The sequence below is a fragment of the Aedes aegypti genome, chromosome 2 (assembly GCF_002204515.2).
Source record: "Aedes aegypti strain LVP_AGWG chromosome 2, AaegL5.0 Primary Assembly, whole genome shotgun sequence".
NCBI lineage: Eukaryota > Metazoa > Arthropoda > Insecta > Diptera > Culicidae > Aedes > Aedes aegypti.
Genome location: NC_035108.1, coordinates 215,089,885 through 215,113,414, shown reverse-complemented (window position 1 = coordinate 215,113,414; position 23,530 = coordinate 215,089,885). Strand labels below are relative to the sequence as shown.

The 23,530-nt window shown below is 37.5% G+C and overlaps 2 protein-coding genes across 14 annotated transcripts in view; one reads left to right on the top strand and one right to left on the bottom strand.

The window, feature by feature from the left end:
• LOC5570867 (G protein alpha o subunit) overlaps window positions 1-23,530 on the top strand; it is a 312,336-nt gene that overhangs the window by 134,446 nt on the left and 154,360 nt on the right. For all 13 annotated transcript variants that reach the window (XM_021843959.1, XM_021843954.1, XM_021843951.1 and 10 more), the window contains exon 5: window positions 16,567-16,727. In XM_021843959.1, coding sequence (XP_021699651.1) covers window positions 16,567-16,727 — 161 coding nt within the window. The remainder of the gene's footprint in view (window positions 1-16,566; window positions 16,728-23,530) is intronic.
• Window positions 16,865-23,530, bottom strand: part of LOC5570872 (probable cytochrome P450 49a1) — a 75,989-nt gene continuing 69,323 nt past the window's right edge. Inside the window, exons 8-11 of the mRNA XM_001659328.3 lie at window positions 18,492-18,661; window positions 17,609-17,687; window positions 17,266-17,499; window positions 16,865-17,179 (exon numbers count right to left, since the gene is read on the bottom strand). Coding sequence (XP_001659378.1) covers window positions 17,066-17,179; window positions 17,266-17,499; window positions 17,609-17,687; window positions 18,492-18,661 — 597 coding nt within the window. The 3' untranslated portion in view covers window positions 16,865-17,065. The remainder of the gene's footprint in view (window positions 17,180-17,265; window positions 17,500-17,608; window positions 17,688-18,491; window positions 18,662-23,530) is intronic.

The following is a 23,530-nucleotide window of genomic DNA, read 5'->3' as shown; positions in this document are numbered from 1 at the left end:
TGGAGGAATCATACAGAAAGATTTATTTTGAATGCTTTTTGGTGAGTTATACTTCACTGAGGCCTTCCCGACTAGCTGAAACTATCAAAATTATAACTTGATGTTTTATTTAGTTTATTGTAACACCGGTTGTTATAGATTAGATGCAGGATGTTGTTAAAATAACTAAAATTTTGCACTACAGCATATCATAATTATAACTTATTTGAGTAAAAATCAGTTAGGGTAAAAACTAAACATTTTTACTCATTTTTCGGGTAAATGTTTTTGAGTGTGTATGTCAATTTTTAGAAAAGCATAGCATAGCATAGCATAGACTGACTGTACATGTCAATGGTTGCTACTCCGTGATTGATCGGAACTGGTAAGAATTGCACTACGATCCAAATGAATAAGGGATGGGAGTTTCCGCTTACTCTCGAAGTGCAATTTTAGCAGATCTAATATTATTGATCAATAACGGCGCCGGCCAAGTCCTTACAGTCAGTTGGGATGGGGAAGGAATGTTAGGGTGTAATGGTTGTTGCTTCTAGAGACCGAGAATACCTCTGCATCTCCACAATCACCACGGGAAGGGTGTTTATTAGTGAGGGAGGAAAAGATCTGGGAGTCACCTCTGGTCGGTGATGCGATCCATGGACAAGGGGGAAATATACGACTTATATTTAAAGCTAGTTTTGTATTTTTGTCTCGAGAAGTTTTTGGTAGAAGCTTTTAAAAATACGTCAACATCTATAATGTCGAACAATTCAAAAGACGTTTTTAAAAATGACGAAAACTGAAAATTACATGTATAAATTTTAAATTATATGAAACAGGAATAACGCCGACACTTGTAGTGACGAACCATACATAGTTTGTTTGAAAATGACATATGAGTATTACTGTGCATTTTGTCTCGATATGGTAGAAGTTTTAAAAAATACGTCAACATTCACAATGTCGAACAATTCAAAAGATAATTTTTATTAATGTCAAAAAGAGAAAAATATATGTATATTGAAATTGTATAAAAAAAGCATAATGCCGACACTTATAGTGACGAACCATACAAAGTTTGATTTAATATTACATAAAAGTTACGCTTTCAAGAAAAAATGTGTTATCAGAAGCATGAAACGAACTCACCAGTTGGTAATCCATTCTCGACTGAACACAAAACTGACACTAACAGCAAAACTTCTTGGCGTACCGAAAACAAACCGTCTTGCTTGGGCCTTCTCAAATACCTACCCAGCAAGACGCTCCAAATCGAGGAAAAAAAAAATCTCCGGCGACGAAAACGCGCGAAATCGTGAGTAAAATCTATCGGCCGACGCAAACCCGAACTGTCCTGCTTGGGCCTCACGAAGCACTACCCAGCAAGACGCTCCAAAACAGGGAAAAAAATTCTCCGGCGACGAAAACGCGCGAAATCAAGAGTAAAATCTATCGGACGACGCAACACCGAACTGTCCTGCTTGGGCCTCACGAAGCACTACCCAGCAAGACGCTCCAAAACAGGGAAAAAAAAATTCTCCGGCGACGAAAACGCGCGAAATCAAGAGTAAAATCTATCGGACGACGCAACACCGAACTGTCCTGCTTGGGCCTCACGAAGCACTACCCCTGTGTATGTCAATTTTTAGAAAATGACAGAAATGAAATAAAAACAAAAACTATGTCTAAAACGGGAATCGAATCGAGACACGTACCGCACCACCGGGATGGACCAGACGCCCCTACCATTGAGGCTATTGGTACACTTGAAGTAAAGGGTGATACAAGCTCAGCTACGTTTCCTCGTCTCATATGAACATGGACTTGGTGTTTTTCAATTTGGTTTCACGTCAGAGCTTAAACAACATGACGTCACAGTTAGTGACGCAAATAAACGACAAACTTACTCGTTTTTGGTAAATGTTCTTCATACAACGAAACACAATTATAACATGTCCTGTTATCATAACAACCTAAGATATAATTTTGTTATTATGACGAATGTAGCTAAAATTCTGTTTCAGTTATAACAAGATTGTAACAAGATGTTATGATTTTTGTAACATGATGTTTTATAAAATTATATGTAACATATTCTGATATAATCATGTTATGAATCATTGAAAAACTAAAACGTCATATCTAAATTTCATCAACGAGAGATATTTATATCTCAATATGATATATTTATGGTATAATTTTGATAAGATCAGCTAGTCGGGTTAAGTGTTCGTAATATGAATCAACACGATAGACTTTTGCGTTTTTTTTCTCGGAAATCCGTTAAGATCGCAAAGTACTTCTCAGGGATTGAATCCTGAGAAAATTGAGAGAATCTCTCACGTATCGCTCTCTGTAACTATCATAACATGCTGCACATTATGAGAGACTGTTTATCGTATACTGCTACAAGTTTGATCAGATTGGGGGGATAGTAGTGCATGATAAAACCCCTCTAAACATGCTCCAAGCCTGGGGGATACTATTGTTATTGGAAGTTCGTGGATTGTTTATCGTGCCAGTAAAGAAAAACACCTATCCCCAACGGTAAACAAGCGAGAAAAATGGATTTTATCATCGCTCTCTCGTTGGGGCTCTCGCTCGCTGCTTCCATTTATCAGACTTGTTACACCTTGCGATACAATGACGATCGTGGACCGCAACAGATGGGATGTTTTTCTTTGCTTGCTTTGATCGTGCTTCATTCTCAAATGAGAGCGAATTCTGCAACGCCTGGTACTTCTTCAATATTTTAAAAAGAAGAAACATGTTTGTTTTACTTGCAATTACACTATTGAACGTCTCTCAAGAGATGACAAATCACTTGAAGAGAACAGAAGTGACATAAATGGTTTCCCGACTATGGGTACATAACAAAACTATATCACCTTATGATATTATAATATGAAGATTTCATCGAACATAGGTTGTTACAATTTTGATGCAGAATGTTGTTAAAATAACTAAAATTATAACAAAAAGTTCTATGAATTGTAACAAAAATATAACAAAATATGTTTTATTTCTATCAAACAATTATATCAAACTTAGTTATAATTTTTGATACAACGTATCAAACCTATAATACTGTCTGATATACGGGATAACACATCCAGTTACGAGTTTTTGATCAATTATGTGAAAATTCTAACAAAACTTTATATTCGGACCAATAGACAGAAAAATGTATGTTTTTGTATAAAAAAAAGCAATTTTCAATTGGGCTTATAACACAACAAGTCAATTTTCAATCACTTACAATTTAGTCAATAATTCAATTAAAATGATAACAATTAGTTTCCACTTGGATAATTTTAGAAACCTTAGAGAATTTTCTTCTATACTCCCCCACATGTAGGTATCTAATTTTATTATAAAATTGTTAAGAATAAACAAATAGAAATATATTCAATAAACATAACATATAATGTTATTTTTTTATTATAATATTTTTTTTTGAATAACGGTGCCTAACAAAACTATATCATAATAAGATATGCATATCATATTCTGATAAAATTTTATTATATTTTTGTTATATGCCTCTAGTCGGGTTACTTAAACTTGCCAGTTTAAGTAATCAAAATTGATAATACAATCGATGTTGTTGTATCTTGTATTGTCAGTGATGAAGTGCGTGGTTGGCCTGGTTACCCGACTTGCTATTATGTTATAGGGTTTTTTCGAACATAGGTTGTTATAAACTTGATGCATGATGTTGTTAAAATAACTAAAATTATAACAAAAAGTGTATGAATAGTAACATAAACATAACATAATGTGTTTAAATTATATCAAAAACATATCAAACCAAGTTTTAATGTTTGATACAAAGTATCAAAATTATAATATTGTTCGATATACGATAATATTGTCTATTATTGAAATGCATCTATTTTATTTTGTTATAAAGTTGTTAAAAATAAACACAAAAATATCTTAAAGGGAAATAAAACACACTATGTTATATTTTTGTTTTATTATGTTCTGTGGATAACGGAGCCTAACAAAGTCATATCATAATATGATATGCATATCATATTCTAATAAAATTGTTTTATATTTTTGTTACAAGCCTCTACTCAAGTAGTTCCCGTCAAGGGCACCAGCATTCAGGAAGCGCCAAAATGAGTGATGCAGACAGCAAAATTTTAAAAGAAAAATATTGAATAAAATCTAGCACTACAAAAATATTCATTGTTATGTTTTTTAAAAAATGGAACAATTTTTGATTCGATTTTAACAATTTATATAATTTGGTAGATGCCTGAAAGAAAGTCATGGGATTATCAATCAAAAAACATTGAACACTTTTAATCGTTATTTGATTGTTCATAGCAAAATAAGGGGAATAAGTTGACGGTGTTTGTGAAGTATCAAGGTGCTGAGCCGGTTTATCGCGTAATCCCAAGCAGAACATTTGCAAAATTTTGGGCAAGATTGTCACAGGATATTAAACAGGGTTATCCAGGAGTATGTACAGAAATCTCTTAGAATTCGGGAGACATGAAATGCTGAAAAGGTTTCATATAATTGAATGGTTTCAAATTATGAATCCTCGATACAAACCTCACATAATTCTGAAAGAGTTTCTCTCAGAATCCTGAGCAGGAATGTCGAAATATTTTATAACAGTTCTGCTTTAACACTTCAGTCGTCTCGTTGTTGTATTTTGTACAACAGTGGTGAAAAAACCTCGTTTATCGTACACAGTATCAGTGTCGGGGTTTTGACGGGGTCAAACCGCGCGACGACTGAAGGGTTAATGAAACAAATAAATTGAAGGAATAACTGATAATTTCCTTTGGAATATTGGTCTTAGATTATTTTGTAGAAATTATTGTTTTGAACTTTTATTTAAAATGCCTGGAATAGTTGCTGAGCCTGCATTTTATTTGTGTGTAACGCATTGCAATAAAATTTGTAACAAATGCTTTTAACCCGTATAGGCCTGAGTGAAAGCAAAAATTCTAAAACCCTCACCGCTCAGCGAATTCGTAATGAATTCAAATGATTTTTTGTCAGTATACTGGTACACATATCTAGTTTCTAGAAGTGGACAGAAGAACACGGAAATATTCCTGTGGTCGGAGTTATTCCGGTGGATCACTGGGTCAGGTCGGGTGAGAAGGGTACTGTGCGTTTGTGCCCCTGGAGGTAGGCAAATTTAAAGCCACAGATGTTTTCCGGAATCAGCTATAATGTGGTCACTACATGACGGAATTTAAAGTAAATTGCATCAGTATAAACCTTTTGAGAAACGATTGAATTGGATAACTATGAGTAAGGCATTTAATTTATCCTAAAAATGACCATTTTCGGGTCCCGGGACGCCTCAAACTTACGATAAAGTGGCCAATTTGTATCTGAACATCTATGGGAATGCATTTTAGTGCACTATTATGTTTGATTTCTACTTTTCGAGAATTGAAACGAATTGGTATTCAACAAATCTATAGCCGGTTCTTCCACACAGTTCGAACGAAACGTGTAAACATGACATGACATATAACACAAATTTACATGATTGCAGACTTAAATTTACATGACATCATGTTTACATTGCATAAATGAAGTTTACATGACGTGTAATCTCATTATTTTTAACTGTGCAGGCATTACGTCCGAATGGCCACACATGGTATATTTTAAACGGTGCAAAACTCTTCATTTATAAAGTTGAATGTCAGATCTTACTGATTTATGCAAATTAAAATGATTGCATTGTAAATAAATAAAGGTAACTTGGCATGTCCCAAAACATAGTTCTTTTTTACCCAACTTGACCCAGTGACCCTGTTGCTGTTGCAAACCTGGAGCGTCTGTACTCCACGTTAGGAGCGGCTCACAACAGCGTCTGTTCCCCATGTCAGGGGCGGCTGATCATCGTCCGAGTGCCAGAGAAGGACTCTAAGCTAAACTGCGCACTATGGCCCTCCGAACATTTAGGGGGAATGGTCCTCCGGAAATCTAGGGGGTTGGTGTCAGGCCCTGCGAGCCAGCCGTAAAAACACATCAGCACAGGAACGTCAACGAGAGAATACGGACCGGAACAATCGGCAAAGACCACAGCGACGAAAATGGACTAGCGATTGGAAACTCGGTACGTGGAACTGCAAATCTCTCAACTTCATTGGAAGTACTCGCATACTCTCCGATGTACTGAAGACCCGCGGTTTCGACATCGTAGCGCTGCAGGAGGTGTGCTGGACAGGAGCATTGGTGCGAACGTTTAGAGGTAATCATACCATCTACCAGAGCTGCGGCAACACACGCGAGCTGGGAACAGCTTTTATAGTGATGGGTGACATGCAAAGGCGCGTGATCGGGTGGTGGCCGATCAATGAACGAATGTGCAAGTTAAGAATCAAAGGCCGATTCTTTAACTTCAGCATAATCAACGTGCATAGCCCACACTCCGGAAGCACTGATGATGACAAGGACGCATTTTACGCGCAGCTCGAACGCGAGTACGACCGCTGCCCAAGCCACGACGTCAAGATCATCATAGGAGATTTGAATGCTCAGGTTGGCCAGGAGGAGGAGTTCAGACCGACGATTGGAAAGTTCAGCGCCCACCGGCTGACGAACGAGAACGGCCTACGACTGATAGATTTTGCCGCCTCCAAGAACATGGCCATTCGTAGCACCTATTTCCAGCACAGCCTCCCGTATTGGTACACCTGGAGATCACCTCAGCAGACAGAATCGCAAATCGACCACGTTTTGATCGATGGACGGCACTTCTCCGACATAACCGACGTCAGAACCTATCGTGGCGCCAACATTGACTCCGACCACTACCTGGTGATGGTGAAACTGCGCCCAAAACTATCCGTCATCAACAATGTACGGTACCGACGCCCGCCCCGGTACAATCTCGAGCGGCTGAAACAACCGGATGTCGCCAATGCGTACGCGCAGCATCTTGAGGCAGCGTTGCCGGATGAGGGCGAGCTCGATAGGGCCCCTCTTGAGGACTGCTGGAGGACAGTCAAAGCAGCCATTAACGACGCTGCCGAAAGCGTTGTCGGATATGTGGAACGGAGCTCAAGAAACGATTGGTTCGACGAGGAGTGCCAAGAGGTTTTAGAGGAGAAGAATGCAGCGCGGGCTGCAATGCTGCAGCATGGTACGCGGCAAAACGTGGAACGATACAGACTGAAGCGGAAACAGCAAACCCGCCTATTCCGGGACAAAAAGCGCCGCCTGGAAGAGGTGGAATGCCAAGAGATGGAGTTGCTGTACCGTTCTCAAGAAACGCGGAAGTTCTATCAGAAGCTCAACACATCCCGCAAAGGCTTCGTGCCGCGAGCTGAGATGTGCCGGGATAAGGATGGGAGCATCTTGACGGACGGACGCGAGGTGATCGAAAGGTGGAAGCAGCACTACGATGAACACCTGAATGGCGCAGAGAACACAGGCACAGAAGGTCAGGACAGCGAAGGCGATGGCTACGTCAGCACAGCGGATAGCGGAAATCAACCAGCTCCCACGATGGGGGAAGTTAAGGATGCTATCAAACAGCTCAAGAACAACAAAGCCGCTGGCAAGGATGGTATCGGAGCCGAACTCATCAAGATGGGCCCGGACAGGTTGGCCGCTTGTCTGCATCGGCTGATAGTCAGAATCTGGGAAACGGAACAGCTACCGGAGGAGTGGAAGCAAGGCGTTATATGCCCTATCTACAAAAAGGGCGACAAACTGGAGTATGAAAATTATCGTGCAATCACCATCCTAAACGCCGCCTATAAAGTGCTATCCCAGATTCTCTTCCGTCGTCTATCACCTATAGCAAACGAGTTCGTGGGAAGTTATCAAGCAGGTTTCATCGACGGCCGCTCGACAACGGACCAGATCTTTTCCGTGCGGCAAATCCTCCAGAAATGCCGTGAGTACCAGGTCCCTACGCACCATTTGTTCATCGATTTCAAGGCGGCATACGATAGTATCGACCGCATAGAGCTATGGAAAATCATGGACGAGAACAGCTTTCCCGGGAAGCTCACAAGATTGATCAGAGCAACGATGGACGGTGTGCAAAACTGCGTGAAGATCTCGGGCGAACACTCCAGTTCGTTCGAGTCTCGGCGGGGACTACGACAGGGCGATGGACTTTCGTGCCTGTTGTTCAATATTGCGCTTGAAGGTGTCATGCGGAGAGCCGGACTTAACAGTCGAGGCACGATTTTCACGAGATCCGGACAATTTGTTTGCTTCGCGGACGACATGGATATTATTGGGAGAAAATTTGAAACGGTGGCAGATTTGTTCACCCGCCTGAAACGCGAAGCAACAAGAGTCGGGCTAATGGTGAATGCGTCGAAAACAAAGTACATGCTGGTTGGCGGAACTGAGCGCGACAGGACCCGCCTAGGAAGCAGTGTTACGATAGACGGGGATACCTTCGAGGTGGTGGACGAGTTCGTCTACCTCGGATCCTTGTTGACGGCTGACAACAATGTTAGTCGGGAAATACGAAGGCGCATCATCAGCGGAAGTCGTGCCTACTATGGGCTCCAGAAGAAACTGCGGTCAAGAAAGATTCACCCCCGCACCAAATGCACGATGTACAAAACGCTCATAAGACCGGTAGTCCTCTATGGGCATGAGGCGTGGACTATGCTCGAGGAGGACTTGCAAGCTCTTGGGGTTTTCGAACGCCGAGTGCTAAGGACGATCTTCGGCGGCGTGCAGGAGAACGGCGTGTGGCGGCGAAGGATGAACCACGAGCTCGCTCAACTCTACGGCGAACCCAGTATCGTGAAGGTAGCTAAAGCTGGAAGGATACGCTGGGCAGGGCATGTTGCAAGAATGCCGGACAACAACCCTGTAAAGATGGTGTTCGCCACGAATCCGGTCGGAACAAGAAGGCGTGGGGCGCAGCGAGCTAGGTGGATTGATCAGGTACACCAGGACCTGGAGAGCGTGGGTCACAGTCGAGGATGGAGAGAAGCGGCCATGAACCGAGGGAATTGGCGAAATATTGTTGGCGAGGCTTTATCAAGATAATTGATGTAAAGCCAAATAAGTAAGTAAGACCCAGTGACCCACCGGAATAACTCCGGCCACAGGAATATTTCCGAGTTCCTCTGGCCACTTCTAGAAACTAGATATGTGGGCCAGTGAACTGACAAAAAATCATTTGAATCCATTCGGAATTCTCTGAGCGGTGAGGGTTTCATTATTTTTGCTTTCACTCAGGCCTATACGGGTTAATAATTTCTATACATTTGTTTTTTATATGTTTTTATCAAGTGATGTTTTCTTCTTGTAGAAATTTTCAACAATTTGATCTATACTAAATGCAAATTGAAACTTAAGCTTTGTCATGATAGTTTTTGAAGATTTAGATAGAAAATTCTTATTGAGGTCATCACAAAATTTTAACAAAATACGATAGATAAATGAAAATAAGCTTTAACTTTGACTAAGGGGCGCATATATAGAGGTTCGCCAAGGGCGCTATGAGGCAACGCTACGGCTCTGTGTGTTGTATATTGAAATTTCTACGAAAATATAAATATGAATTTTAATATCAAATATGCCAATCTCAAAAGGTGACCTCCAATAGTAAACATAATTTCAAAATCTCGAAGTTCATAGATTTGAATTAAATTTATGTTTTTACTTCATTAGTACCGTAATCCGGGGTAACATTGATCAGCGGGGTAACATTGATCGGAATGACTCATCTCGTTAAAAGTTCAAATAAAGATTTATTGATGAAACATTTTTGAATCATGAATGGTGCCTCTCTTTCTTATATTCATAAGCTAATGAAAATTAAGGTTTTTGCCAAAATTGCGTTTAGTTCATGCGTAAATTTGTCAACTTTTTGAAACAATGATTTCTATCATTTTCTCTGACACTACCGAAAATTAATGTCGCACATGAGTTCTGCAGACGATGTGATCAAGAAAAATACGGTTGTTAATAAATATGGCATCGTCGAAAACGATTACGTTGTCCAATCTTTTATAAGTTTGTTCAATTAGGCAACATTAACTAATTACTATTAAGAATGTAGAATTTCCTTAGGAAATTGCCTACGTTTAGGCGTATTCCGCAGTTGAAGGTGTTTTTAATTTTGAAAAAACTCAAAAAGTAAATAACTTGTAAGAGTTTGGTATTCATATTCGGCTTCAGGGGCCATGATTTTAGTAAATAACGACATTTCCAATATTACCGAACGTTGTTTACTTGGGTGATCAATGTTACCCCATATCGGCTAAATCAAAAAATCACTTAAAACATTTAATTAAACACGTTTAGATCTTTCGAAAAACAAAATAAAGTTTATAGTTAGGAGCGGTGGGTGCCAGTACTTGTTTTAAAAATATAAAACTTGTAACATTTATGTAAATGAACAATTTAAGAAAAACTCAAAAAAATTATCAATGCTACCCCGGGTTACGGTAAGTAATTTGTTGCTTATTCAAAATATATTTTGGCGTTCAGATGGGATTATTAAGTTGAAAATGGCATGCTAGACGTCTGACAAAACACTTCTTGTTATATGAGAGAAAAGAAAAAAAAACACGTTTTTGAAGTTGTCTTTTACACTTTTGAGGATCAACAATGAAACATGAATATATTTTGAAACATTAGTGTAGACATGACAATGATGCAGCAAATTAAGTGGCAGAAACTGGGGACAACACTTGGAAGACTAAAATAGTGTGTACCGTAATCCCGGGTAACATTGATCAGTTAATTTCTAATCTAATCTAATTTAATCTAAGCGCTTGCACAGCCAATATTGAATTGCATCCTGGAAATACTGGAATTTCTTCTAGTATTTTCTTGTCAGCATTAATGTTTGCGGAATATCGGTGATACTACACAAATATTAAAATGGCCAGGCCCACTGTGCAGACTTGGTCTTGAAGATAACTCAAAAGTTCACGGCGATCAGATTATCCACTTATGAATAATGTGATAGACGTAAATGTTGGAATTGTTTTAATGAAGAAACGGGGACAACCGTACCAACCGTCTCATTTCAGGGGAAAAGTTCAAATTGTTGGGAGTGGCGTTGCTAAGAATGTTAATGCACACTCCATTGTTGTCGATGCTCTTCTTTCAGGGATGGGACACAGGTATTTCTTCCTTATGTCCTGGCTCGGAAGCCTAGGCTAAAGCGCCGTTACTCGCTCTCTGAAACGAGAAGAAAACATTAAGGTTGACTATCTCACCCCTTTTTTATTTGCAGAACATATATAATCGCAAATGGTATATAGAATTCAAACATTACGATAGTTTGAAAACTATAGTTTTGTTAGGTCAGGTCTTCAACGCCCATTAATATTTAAATATATGCATTCAGCGCATTGATGCATCGATTAATGTAAAATTTAATTCATATAATAATACTCCTTTCAAATGCTTGAGAAAGCGCTCGGAACAGAAACAGCTTTCATAAATGAAGGAGATTTCGAAAATTAACAAAACAATAATGAATCTAAACAATTAACATAAGACTATACTAATAATGAACGATCTCACCATATTACAGTCGTCTACCATCATTTGAATTCCCTCCTGGATATTGGCTTCCGCCTGTGTTTTATCGCCAGTGATTGGATGTTTTGCTGGAGGGCACTTTGCACTTTTTTTTTGTGTACACAACAGCCAAATCCTTTCTCCTGTGCGAACTCCAAATCCTTCCGGAAAATGATGTTTCTTAGCAAGGCTAGTCACTTTCTAACACCTTTTCACTAAACAACAGGTAGGCAATTTCTGCATTCTTTAAGTAATTTATCTATTTTGCTGAATAAAAAAATATTTATGAAAATTTTGACAATGGAATCGTTTTTGACGATGCCATTTATAGTAAAAACAACATTTTCCTTGCTTACTACGTTTGCAGAACTCATGTGAGACATAAATGTCATGTAGTGTCATCCATAATCATGGAAATCATTGTTTTATAAAGATGAAAATTGTACGCATGAACGAAACTCAATTTCAATAAAAAGCTTAATTTTTATTAGCCTATGAATATATGAAAGAGAATTACCATGAATGCATTGAATATATTCCATCGATAAATGATGATTCAAACTTCTTACTAGGTAGGACATTTCGATCAATGTTACCCCGCTGATCAATGTTACCCCGGATTACGGTTTTTCAAAATGTTCAGTTTAAATCCAAAAGCATTAATTTTTCAGTTCAAATAGGGTAAATCATTTTTATGGAATCAACATCATTTACTTGATTAAAAAATATGCCAGAACCGCTATCTGAATTACGCGTAAAAACTGCAAATACAGTAACCCCATGCAGTTGAATCACCCACAATTTATGAATCAGCTGATTTTAGAAGACAAAATTATTATCAAACTTTTCACAAAACATCACAGAATCATTTGTACTGATGAGCAACGCATAGTGTTCAGCCATTTCAAGGCTTTTTATCTCAGTAAAAAAGCTCTTGATCGCGGTATGAATCAACAATATTACTAAATTCTTTTTGTAGCTATTTGGGCTGTATTATTGGCCAACTTTGTAAGCCTCTTGGCTATTGACGCTTAGCTGGAAACGGCGTTTTAAAGTTTGTTTCAAAGATTTTTCTTGAGAGATTAAGCCTCAGACAACATTTACAGATTCAATAAACATTGCTATGAGAGATAAATGCGTATTTAAACGGATTTGGCTAAGATTTTTGAGTAAAATACTTGATCAATAAATTGTGGGAAATATACACACCAGTCACAGTTTATGAATCAACGTTCAAACTACTAATGCTTAGTATTTCTAAAAATGGTTCTGAGTTTCAAATAATTTCCAATGTCAAATTTTGTTACGGGAGAGCAATAGTGGTTTGGGGCCGTTCATAAACTACGGATTATTTTGTGGAAAAGGAATCTGAACATACAAATGAATTTCCATGATGTTAGAAAAAACAAATTCTTATGAAAAAAGTTATTTAGAGGGTTCATAGTCTTATATGACTATAAAAATTGTGGACGTTGTTTATGTAAAGACTCAAAGATTATTATGTTGAATAATTTTTGGATAAATAAAAAATCCCTAATTTGCGAGGAACACAAAAAACAGTATAGATGTAAAAAATGTAAAACAATTGTAGCTACACCTCACAGGTTCTTCCTAATTTTGCTATAAAAACGGGTTATTGCTTCTGCAGAAGGACCAAAAGCAATGCGTGGGAAAGAAAACAACTGGTTTGCATCCTCTCTGATTGATATCAATACCAATTGTTTGTCATTTTTATGACCACTTTGGTTGCACGTTAGTTTTTTATTAACTCCCAGGCTGAACTGTTGGCTCTTTTATCAGACACATGGAGAAGTAAAAAATATTCATAATTTTAAAAAATAAAAGTATCGGACAACTTTACTAAAGTAAAAGAAAAATCGAATTCACAAATTTTCATATAACACATTCAGCTTCAGAATTTGCTTCTTCTCTTTGGAAGAATGATGATGACTGTTGTTCGACACGAGATTCAGCCGCAGTTTAGTTCGCTATGGATTGATCACAAACAATTTAGAAGTTTTGAACATGATGATCGATAGCAAAGGTCATCGATTTCATCATAACGAACTCATTGCGCAAATCGATCAATTGACCAACTTTAACATAATGATCATGACACAAGCTAACCATAAGCAAAACACACTGAATCCGTGTTGGGTGATAGGTTGACGCAAAAAGTTGGAATCTGTTATCGGTTGATGAATCAATCCATGAACCAAAACAAAGGAATTTAGTGTGTAACACACACGAAGTTTGCAAGAAAAACGTAGCAGTTCGATATGGACGTTTATGAATCGATCCATAATTTTAAACACACAAATCGAACGTGTGAATTTTTATCACTGTAGTAAAGGCAGTCGAAGAGTCAAGCATTTACGAGCTCTGCAATCTAGATCTAATTATTGTCTAATTACACTACCTGCCATCATCCTCCAAATAAACATGCTCCAGAAGCACATACATCCACAATTTCAATGTTCACTAGGCCCGCTTAGTAGCAACATTAAAAATCATGCAAAGTAAGGCAGATTCTTTAAATACTTGGTTCCGGTTCAGCTCCGGATATAATTAACGTTGTCCGAGGCGGTGTTCTAATAAGCATATGAACTATATAGCATTTAATTGCAAAATAATTGAAAGTAAGCACTGATTCATAAATCGTGTACACATTGATTCATATTTGTGGACAACTTTTTTGCCGATTCATAAATTGTGGTTTAAGACAACGTTGTGCATGAACTGCAGGTATATACCCCACTTTACCATTCGGCATTGATTTCATAAAAAAATATTGTTTATTTTGCTCCCCGACTAAGGGTACATAACAAAATTTTATCAGCATATGATATTATGTTATAAATTTTTTTCTAACATAGGTTGATACAAACTTGATGCAGCATGTTGTTAAAATAACTAAAATTATAACAAAAAGTGAATGAATAGTAACATAAACATATCAAAATGTGTTTTAATTCTATCAAAAACATATCAAACCAAGTTATAATGTTTGATACAAAATATCAAAATTATAATACTGTTCGATATACGATAATATTGTATATTATTGAAATGCATGACTATCTATTTATTTTGTTATAAAGTTGTTAAAAATGAACAAACAAATATCTTAAAGGGGAATAAAACACATTATGTTATATTTCTGTTTTATTATGTTCTATGGATAACGGGGCCTAACAAAATTATATCATAATATGATATGCATATCATATACTGATAAAATTTTATTATATTTTTGTTACAAGCCTCTAGTCGGGTCTCTATAATTTTCCAAATATAAGCTGAGCCTTAAATGATTCATAACTGTGGGACCAGTGTATATTGATCAATCAGATTCCCCATCGATTTTGTTGCTTTTACATTGATTCGATTGACTTTTTCCGATATTCATGAGCCCTTGCAAAAGCTCAATTATTGCACATATCGAAAACATCCTCATTCTATTATTTAACACATCTTTATTTTTGCATTTTACATCGAGCTGACTTGCTAGTATATTTGAAAAGGGCGTCATATACGACTAGTTTACATGATAATTCGTTGAAATTACTTTTTAATTATGATTCGTGGCTTACGGCTAACCAGCCGAGTGGAAGTATGAACAACTACCGTAAAACTAAACATTAATTTTACTTTACAATTAGATCAAATGGACAAATTGATGTGAAATTTGCGAAAAAGTTACACGTCTTCTCGTTAAGAATCGAATTCTCGTCTCCCTATTCACTAGATAGGGCACGTTGTCTTTCAATACGTAATAAATAATGCGCTCTCGGCTAGGAATTGCATATACAATAGAAAGCGTTGTGTTTGGATGGGCATTTAATTCTACCGAAAGAGGTGCGCTTTGCGAAAGAGCACCACGTGAATATTTAGCTGAAATCGAATTCAGGTTAACTTCTGCGTCCATATGTCCTCTCGTGGTGCAGGGGTAACGCGCCCTATCTAGTGAACAGGGAATCGTGAGTTTGATTCTCTTCATGAAGACGTGTAACTTTTTCGCAAATTTCACATCAATTTGTCTATTTAATCTGATTGCGAAGTGTATGTTATGTTTAGTTTTACGATAGTCATTGATATTAGTTATTTATGACACAAGTTGCAAATTGCAGATTTTTCAACATGAGTCGTACATTTATCCATTGAGATCCATCTAGATGGTTAAATACTACGAGTGATAGAAAACATCGAGTTTGGCTACGAGTTGCATACTTTTATTGCAATCCCAAAAATTGTCGTTATAGTTGATTTATTCCTGCACATCGATCCTGTATTCACTCAGAACTACTCACCTGAGTCGAATTCGGGTCGTCCAACGGATGTAGAATCAGAAACTATGGAGTTGACCCAGAGCAATTCGCAGGAAGCACTCAGGTATTAATTTGTCAACTACCAAAACAGAACTGAATTTTGATTTAAAAAAAAACAGATTTAATTTCTGTATTCTATTGCAGGTAATATTTAGCCCATGAAGTAACATTTTTGGTGGTATTTGAACCGCGCTGCATGCATTAGTTTAATTTAACTTTAAATACATGATTTGTCACCTTTAAATGAGAAAAAACAGCTGGTAACTAGAATGCAGTATAAATTTTTAACATTAAGATTGAGGTTTCGATCTAATGTCATGAATATAATATTCTAGAACATTGACAAGCGTGTATGGGTATTCCGGTATTGGATGTTCTTCAGTACTGGGAGATCTCGCCTTTCATAATCATCTTTATTCGAATTTGTACTCCTTTTTGGCGTTAGGTCCCAACTGGGACAAAACCTGCTTCTTAGCTTCCACGCTTATTAACTAAGAGCTTTCTCCGCATTCTGCACATATGCATTGAAAAATTTGATTAAATTTTGCAAACACTTCATGTACAAATCTAACAAATTTAATGAAAAACAAAACGTTTTCAAAACTTAGTAACATTTCTCAATCAAGTATGAAGCGTACACATTCTATAATTCGTATTAAACTTAACCAATTACTCAAATGCGGGACGCTTTACTAGAACAGTAGATCTGCACAACAATTTTAAAATGATACTAAATACTTTTTCTCCCTTTCAGTGTGATGCGAAAATGGTGTTCGATGTGGTGCAACGGATGCACGATACGGAACCTTTCTCGGAAGATCTACTATTAGCGATGAAAAGACTGTGGTCGGATTCCGGTGTGCAGGAATGTTTTTGCCGAAGCAACGAGTACCAGCTTAACGATTCTGCTAAATAGTGAGTACACATTGTAGCAAATTGATTACCGAAACCATTTGAGAGGATGACAAGTGATTTTGCGGTATAATTGGAGGGAGGGATTTTTGTCAGTTCTATTTGTAGGTGGATAGAAAAAAAAAAGTTATTCACAACTATCTCGTTATCTACATGTTAGTCTTATCTCAATTTATTCCATACATTTATGTACATAAATATTTTATTACATTCTCCGTACCCGTGTCGTGTGCATATTCGTTCACGGACATGCCGGTACGAACCCTTACATGCTATTATAGCTATTTTAACCCTTCAGCTTCTTTCATGAGCCGTATTTTACGCACATCGCCAGCTTACAGTCAGTCGGTGCGTTCGGTCAGTTTAAACTTCAGAGGCTTATCGGGGATATAGGTGGGGTTTACCTTGTAGGTTAACTTTTCATAGTTGTATTCCACATGGTACCGCCGGAACAACTACAAATGAAAAGAAAGGTCATAAAGGTCAGCACACAATAGTGGAAGATGTTGTTTCATGTACGGTGTTGGTGCTGCTAAGTTACCTTGGACAAAAGAATTTGTAGCTCGCATTCGGCAAATCGTCGTCCAATGCAGGTTCGCCGTCCGTAACCGAAGGGCAAACTAACGTAGGGGTGGATTTTCTGACCTGCGTGGGGACATCCGGCGTGTTCTTTCAGCTCGCCTCGTTTCAGCCACCGTTCGGGTAGGAAACGGTCTGGTTCTGGGAAATATTCTTCCAAATTGGATACCACCAGATGGGGAAAGATGACATGGGTCTGAAAATGTGTCACATGGTGAGAAAGCGGTGTATGGCAAAAGAAAAAAATATGATTTTCCCGGTGAAGGTTTCAATATGCCGAAACCGTCTACCGTCGAATGTATTACCCCCTTGGGAATGTGATATCCTCCGATAACGGCATCCGACTGAAGGCTCCTTCCGTTTCCGATTACAACCGGATACATTCTGTGGGAAAGAGAAGGTAGAAATTTATGAATCAGTAATGAGGTCTAGGTAGTCAACAATTGATCGAATGCTTAGCTTTGCGTGATTGTTCAATCTAATGTTACGATAGATACGTTCTCATTCCAGATTGTAGAGCCTGTCCACGTGGAACTTAGGCCAGTGAATCTTTGTAAACAAAAAAAGTCTTCTAGTCTTCACTCTGGATTTACGTTCCAACTGGGACAGAACCTGCTTCTCAGCACAATGTTCGTTTAAGCACTTCCACAGTTATCAACTGAGAGCTTTTTTGCCCAGTTACCATTTTTCCATATTGTGTGGCAAGCACAAAGATACTCTAAGATGCCCTAAGAAGTCGAGAAAGTTTCCTTTACGAAAAGATCCTCGACCGGCGGGATCCGAACCCACGAATCTAAGCTTGGTCTGAATAGCTGTGCGTTTACTGCTGCCGCAGTATGAACCCCTTTTTCGAAAACTTTATATCTGTTCCTTAGTTCTTCAAACATAAAAATGTTTTAAACATGAATGTTTAACAAGATATAGAGGTAATGGGGAAAACCTCACCAGGAATCCTCCCAAGGGGATTTGAAGAATCTTGCATAAATCATTTTTATTTTTCAACAAAATGGTAAAATCAAAAATTGTTATCACAGCTTATTATACCATATTAAACTTTAAATTAAAAATAAATGTTGGACAGATCAAGTTATGACAATTTTTACAATAAAAAATCGACAAAATTTTAAACATTCAACAATCCGTGATCCCTTTTATGAACTAGCTGAATAAAAATCCGCACGCACTCACCTCAGCGTTTCTTTGATGCACGCTCGCAGATATGGCATCGTTTCCAGCATCGAAATGGTGAATTTGGTATCTGGCGTCGGTAGACTGCGTTTGATTTCGTTAAACAAAATTTCCTGCTTGTCTGGGTTCTGGCTCAGCTGATAAATGGTCGAGGTAGCCGCAACGGATGTCTGCGAATGAGAAAAAAAAATACATTACACACATAGTTTACTCGCTGGTATTAGCGATATGATAGGTGGTACTAGCGGAACACTTCAGTGGCAATGCTGTAAAAGCGCATTTATTGGTCCTACTAACGACCGGCATTCTGGCTGTGGTTTACGTTGGATTGAGAATTCAAATTGCATTGAAAGGGTATATGGGTTGGCATACGTATGAAGATAAGTACCGATGAGTTTGGAATTTAACTTGTTTATCGAGTACGTAAGCGCAACAAATCGCCCATGCGATGCAGCGAATTAGCTAAGACACCAACCGAAGATCGTAGGTTACTGTCGCGCGACAAGTTTGAGCGAGGGGATCATGAACAGTGACGGATAAAACTTAAAGACCACTAAACTAAAAATTTCATTTTCACTGAAGTTCTTTATCTTAAGCATACTGCTGTTTTATTTTTGCGTTTATAATTTATTTTTTCTATTCTAGTTTACGAATAACGTATTTGCCAAACATAAAAAGCAAACATAGGTTATCATAGAAAACGTATGAACATTCACACTTAAACAGACTCTCTGAATTCCGTAATTGAAATCACCGAAAAAGATAGGTAATGCAAAAAAATACAGATGTTTCCGTGTATTCCGGCTTGATTACTGAAATCTGCGAATAAAATCACTGAATTTCGGTGAATTGATTCAAGATTAACGATATCGGTGACGATATTTACCAATAAATCGGTAAACAAGCTCAAGTGCTGACTTCGGCGAAATATTTAGCTGAACTGTCGGTAATGAGTACCTTGGAACAAGAAACGTCAAATTCGCCATAATGGTATTTTTAATCGGCTCTTGTAGATAAACCACGAACAAAACCCGTTTCTGCAAAAAGTTCTTTAATCTTTGCTTGAAAGAAGTGATTGGGAGCTGACGTTACAGGTTAGTAATTTATTTTTGGCTAACATATGACCAAGATTTGTAATGGGTATATTAACTTTTTACTACAGGATGTAAAGGAGCTAAAACTGAGGAAACTGGACCCTCCAAAAATGCGCCTAGATGGTGTAGAACATGTGTGGAGTAATGCTGACATCTGTGATTTTTAAGACGACTTTGCACCTCCAATTTGAAGTCTGCAAATGAAATAACCACCCGGCATGTTAGGTTCCTCAATCTGAGGTGATTATTCATGCCACAGAAATAAATGTTTGTATCGAAAATAAGAGTATGATTGGATTTTTTACTTTGCACAAATATCGGTAATTTTGCTTCGTATATCCAAAATAACCGATGATTCGGTAAATACCATTACAGAATTGGCGCGGGATTTCGGTAAGCACTACCGATCTACCGGTAGTTTTAACAGCTCATCTGTCAGCCTCAAATAACAGTGCTTTCGGATAACTTTTCGTTTACCGAGTGGATTACCGACCGTACAGCTGTTGTGATTTCGGTAAACGAACTACCGCCGTCGGTGATTTTTTCTAACTGTGTTAAGAATTTGAAAAAAGGCATGAAAAATGCATTAGGACCACTACTGCAAACGATTGTCTACCAAATCTATATAGCATTCAATATACCAATATAGAACATCGCGTTCACATTCGAAACCACGGGTAGCACAAACGATTGAAAAAATATCACATACACAGCCAATTCAGATTACCGACCCCAGTAAAATTTTACTGGGTTTTGGAACTACGGTTTTTTCGGTAATTTTTACGATTACCGAAAAAACCCAGTAAATCACAATATGTTTTGATTGATGGAAATTACTAACTTAGTCAGTAAAATTGTAGAGCGTTTTTACTGGCTTTCCAGTTTCCCATGCTCCATGTTTTGCTTTTTCAGATACTGTTTTTTCAGAAATCAATACAAATTAAAACCTAATCGACATGAACATGGACATCGACATGCATTTTTCGTACGAATAAACATCTACGGTATGCTCATATCACAGTGGAAGTAATCGAAAAATGTGTGACAAAATCATTATTTGGATGGTTTGCATACAAGAGGTAAACTCAATGATGCAGATGAATTTACCTCTTGTATGTAAACCAACCGAATTTACCAACGTAAGCAGTCCTGAGCCTTTTTGGTTGAGATTCTGACTAAATTTCGACTAATTACCACAAGTAAGCGCAAAATAAGTGCAGGAAAAGATTGGTTGCCATAGCCGTGTCTCCCGGCGCCGGACGATTTTACAACAGGAGATTCTCATTTGACACTTCCCCGCATGCGCATAAGTTTGTTTTGATTTTATTTCCCTAACGCTTTCCCTAACGCTTCCATTCTTCCACGCGCACGCCTTTCTTACGCCTGATACATAGGCAGTTTGCTAACCACAAAAGCAAACCTCTCTGCCATGTCTTTCCCTCAATCCATACACTCCCGCATGAACTGACGTGGATGCAGTGGAATATACGGTCTACGTGGGAGTCAGTTCAATGCATCATCAATTCCTCCCCCTTCCCCTCATTGGTCTGCATTATGACGTGGCAGGTGCCATTGTTGCCTAAAAATAGAAGATCACCAGCACTTATACACTGAGGATGCCTGTTAGTCCCAAGCAGTCATTCGGTTGGTTCCTTGTGTAAGTGCAGCTGATCTGGCGATACTGGAGTGCATCCACGGGCGGCCAATCAAGCTCAAGCTCAAGCTCAAGCTCATAATGCTGGAAAATTGGGTCAGACAGCAACCGTAGTTCAGTAAAAAGTAAAAATTATTACTGAACCTCAGAAGTTTTCAATCAAAAAGCTGAAAGTTCGGTATTTTAATGATTTACAATTCGTACCCAGTATAAAAAATACCGAACAAGCAAATCGTGATTGAGTGTGTAGCATAAAAAAACAGTGAACAGTAAAAGTGCTGTACATCTGTCTAGTTTTTTTGACTCTAGTTTTTTAATTCCTAGATTGTCATGAATATATAATATCATACAAATAAAACTAGATAATCATAATGGGCTGGGAATTTTACAAGCTCTATACGAATATTCAAAACATTCCGGAAGATTAGATCATTTCACAATCTCTTTGCCTTTCCGAGAAAATATAACGATGACCAGGAGACGGTTCCTTTGTTATCATACAGAGTAGTAATATGTACAGTACTGGACAGAATAAAGTACGCATTGGCCGTTTTTCCATACAAAATGGTCAAGTTTGGAGATCTGAATCTCAGCTTTTAGTGGTCCGATTGATCTGAAATTTTCACCACAGCCTAGATATAACATAGATTTTACTCAATTAAAATATCACTGCATTTGAAACACAATCTTTTAAATTATTGAAAATCTCTCAATTTGCAAAAAATTGCAAAATTTAATTTTGAAAATATTTTGAAAACAATCTGTTTTTCCGAAAAATGATGTTCTGCAAACTTGTGTGTCTTATCAAATTGTACATTTTTTCAGAAGAACATAATGCCCTAAATATTTTCATTTAAAAATTATTTTTACTTTAAAATTTTGTCATTTTTATCAAAATTTGAGATTTGCGATAACTTAAAAGTTCGTTAATGAAAAACTAGCCTTGCAAATTTTAGGTTACTTTCAAGCTGCAGTGAAAATTTCAGGTCAATCGGACAACTAGAAACCGAGATATAAGACTCCAAACTTGATCATTTTGTATGGAAAAACGGCCAATGCGTACTTTATTCTGTCCAGTACTGTAGTGGGGCTGATATGCGATTACCTTTCCTTAGGAATCTTCTCAAGAAAGATAATCGATTGAATGGTGTTTTTTTTTTTTTTAATTTTGGGCATGCCGTCTCATTAGAAAATATGCTGAAAACTGACATCCGCTCAATTGTGATTTATACAAGTTGAGAAAAATGTGTAGATATCACCGAAGTAGAAATAGACACTCCCGGAATAATTTTAAAATTTGTTGGATTCAGCTGAATGTTATTTGGTAAATGGATCAATGTGGAGGAATGGCTTTGAATATTTCGCTGGAATTTCTTCAGCAATTTTCATGCATATGGTAATTCTGACAAGAATTCTTTTAGAAACTCTTCATATTTTGATCCAATGAGTTTTCATAAATTCATCACGAATTAGAGCCAGAAATTCCTACGACAATTTAACCAAAAACATCTACAAGTTTGTCTCTATAAATTCTCTAGGAATGATGACACATCTTGTTGAATCATGGTTACGACAATCTTTAGACTACCCTACCCCTGAATCCTTATTTGCGTTATAAAATTAAAGTAAGCACTACTTTTGACTTTAATATAAGTCTTGTGCAAAAAAAAACATAAATACTATCAGTGCACCACATTCCGCTCATTTAACACAAGTTATTTGTTCAAATGTTTAACAAACAAAGACCATTGAGTTCATTAATACTATTTTCATGTTACAATGTGATACAACAGATTTCATGACGAATATATTAAGAAATGCACGGTGCCCCGACAGACCGTTATTATGCAAAAAAAAATTGTCCATTAAATCTGAGCACAGGGCTCGATTCCTGAGATCATTTTGCACTTCTGGGCAAATTTAAAAAAAAATCCTTATGAGCAATCTCGAGAAATCTCGATTTGAAGCTTTTGACTTGAAAATTCAATATAATCCATATTAAAAATTTTCAATAGCATATAAAAAACCTACAAAAACGCACAAAAAGTTAGCCAAACTGTTCTCAACTACTATATAACTGTTACCGTTGTTCTAATTATAAACATTTAGATCCAGTCACATAGGCTCGGCGTCATGATGACGATCAAATACGATTCCTTCGTTATGGGCGAATCTTCGTTCGGGAGCACCAAACCGACTAAAAATATGAACCGAATATACAGTAAACGCTTTCTTTATGTATGTAAGGGTAGCAAGCGGAATGAAGAAATATTTGCTCGTTGATGATTTTG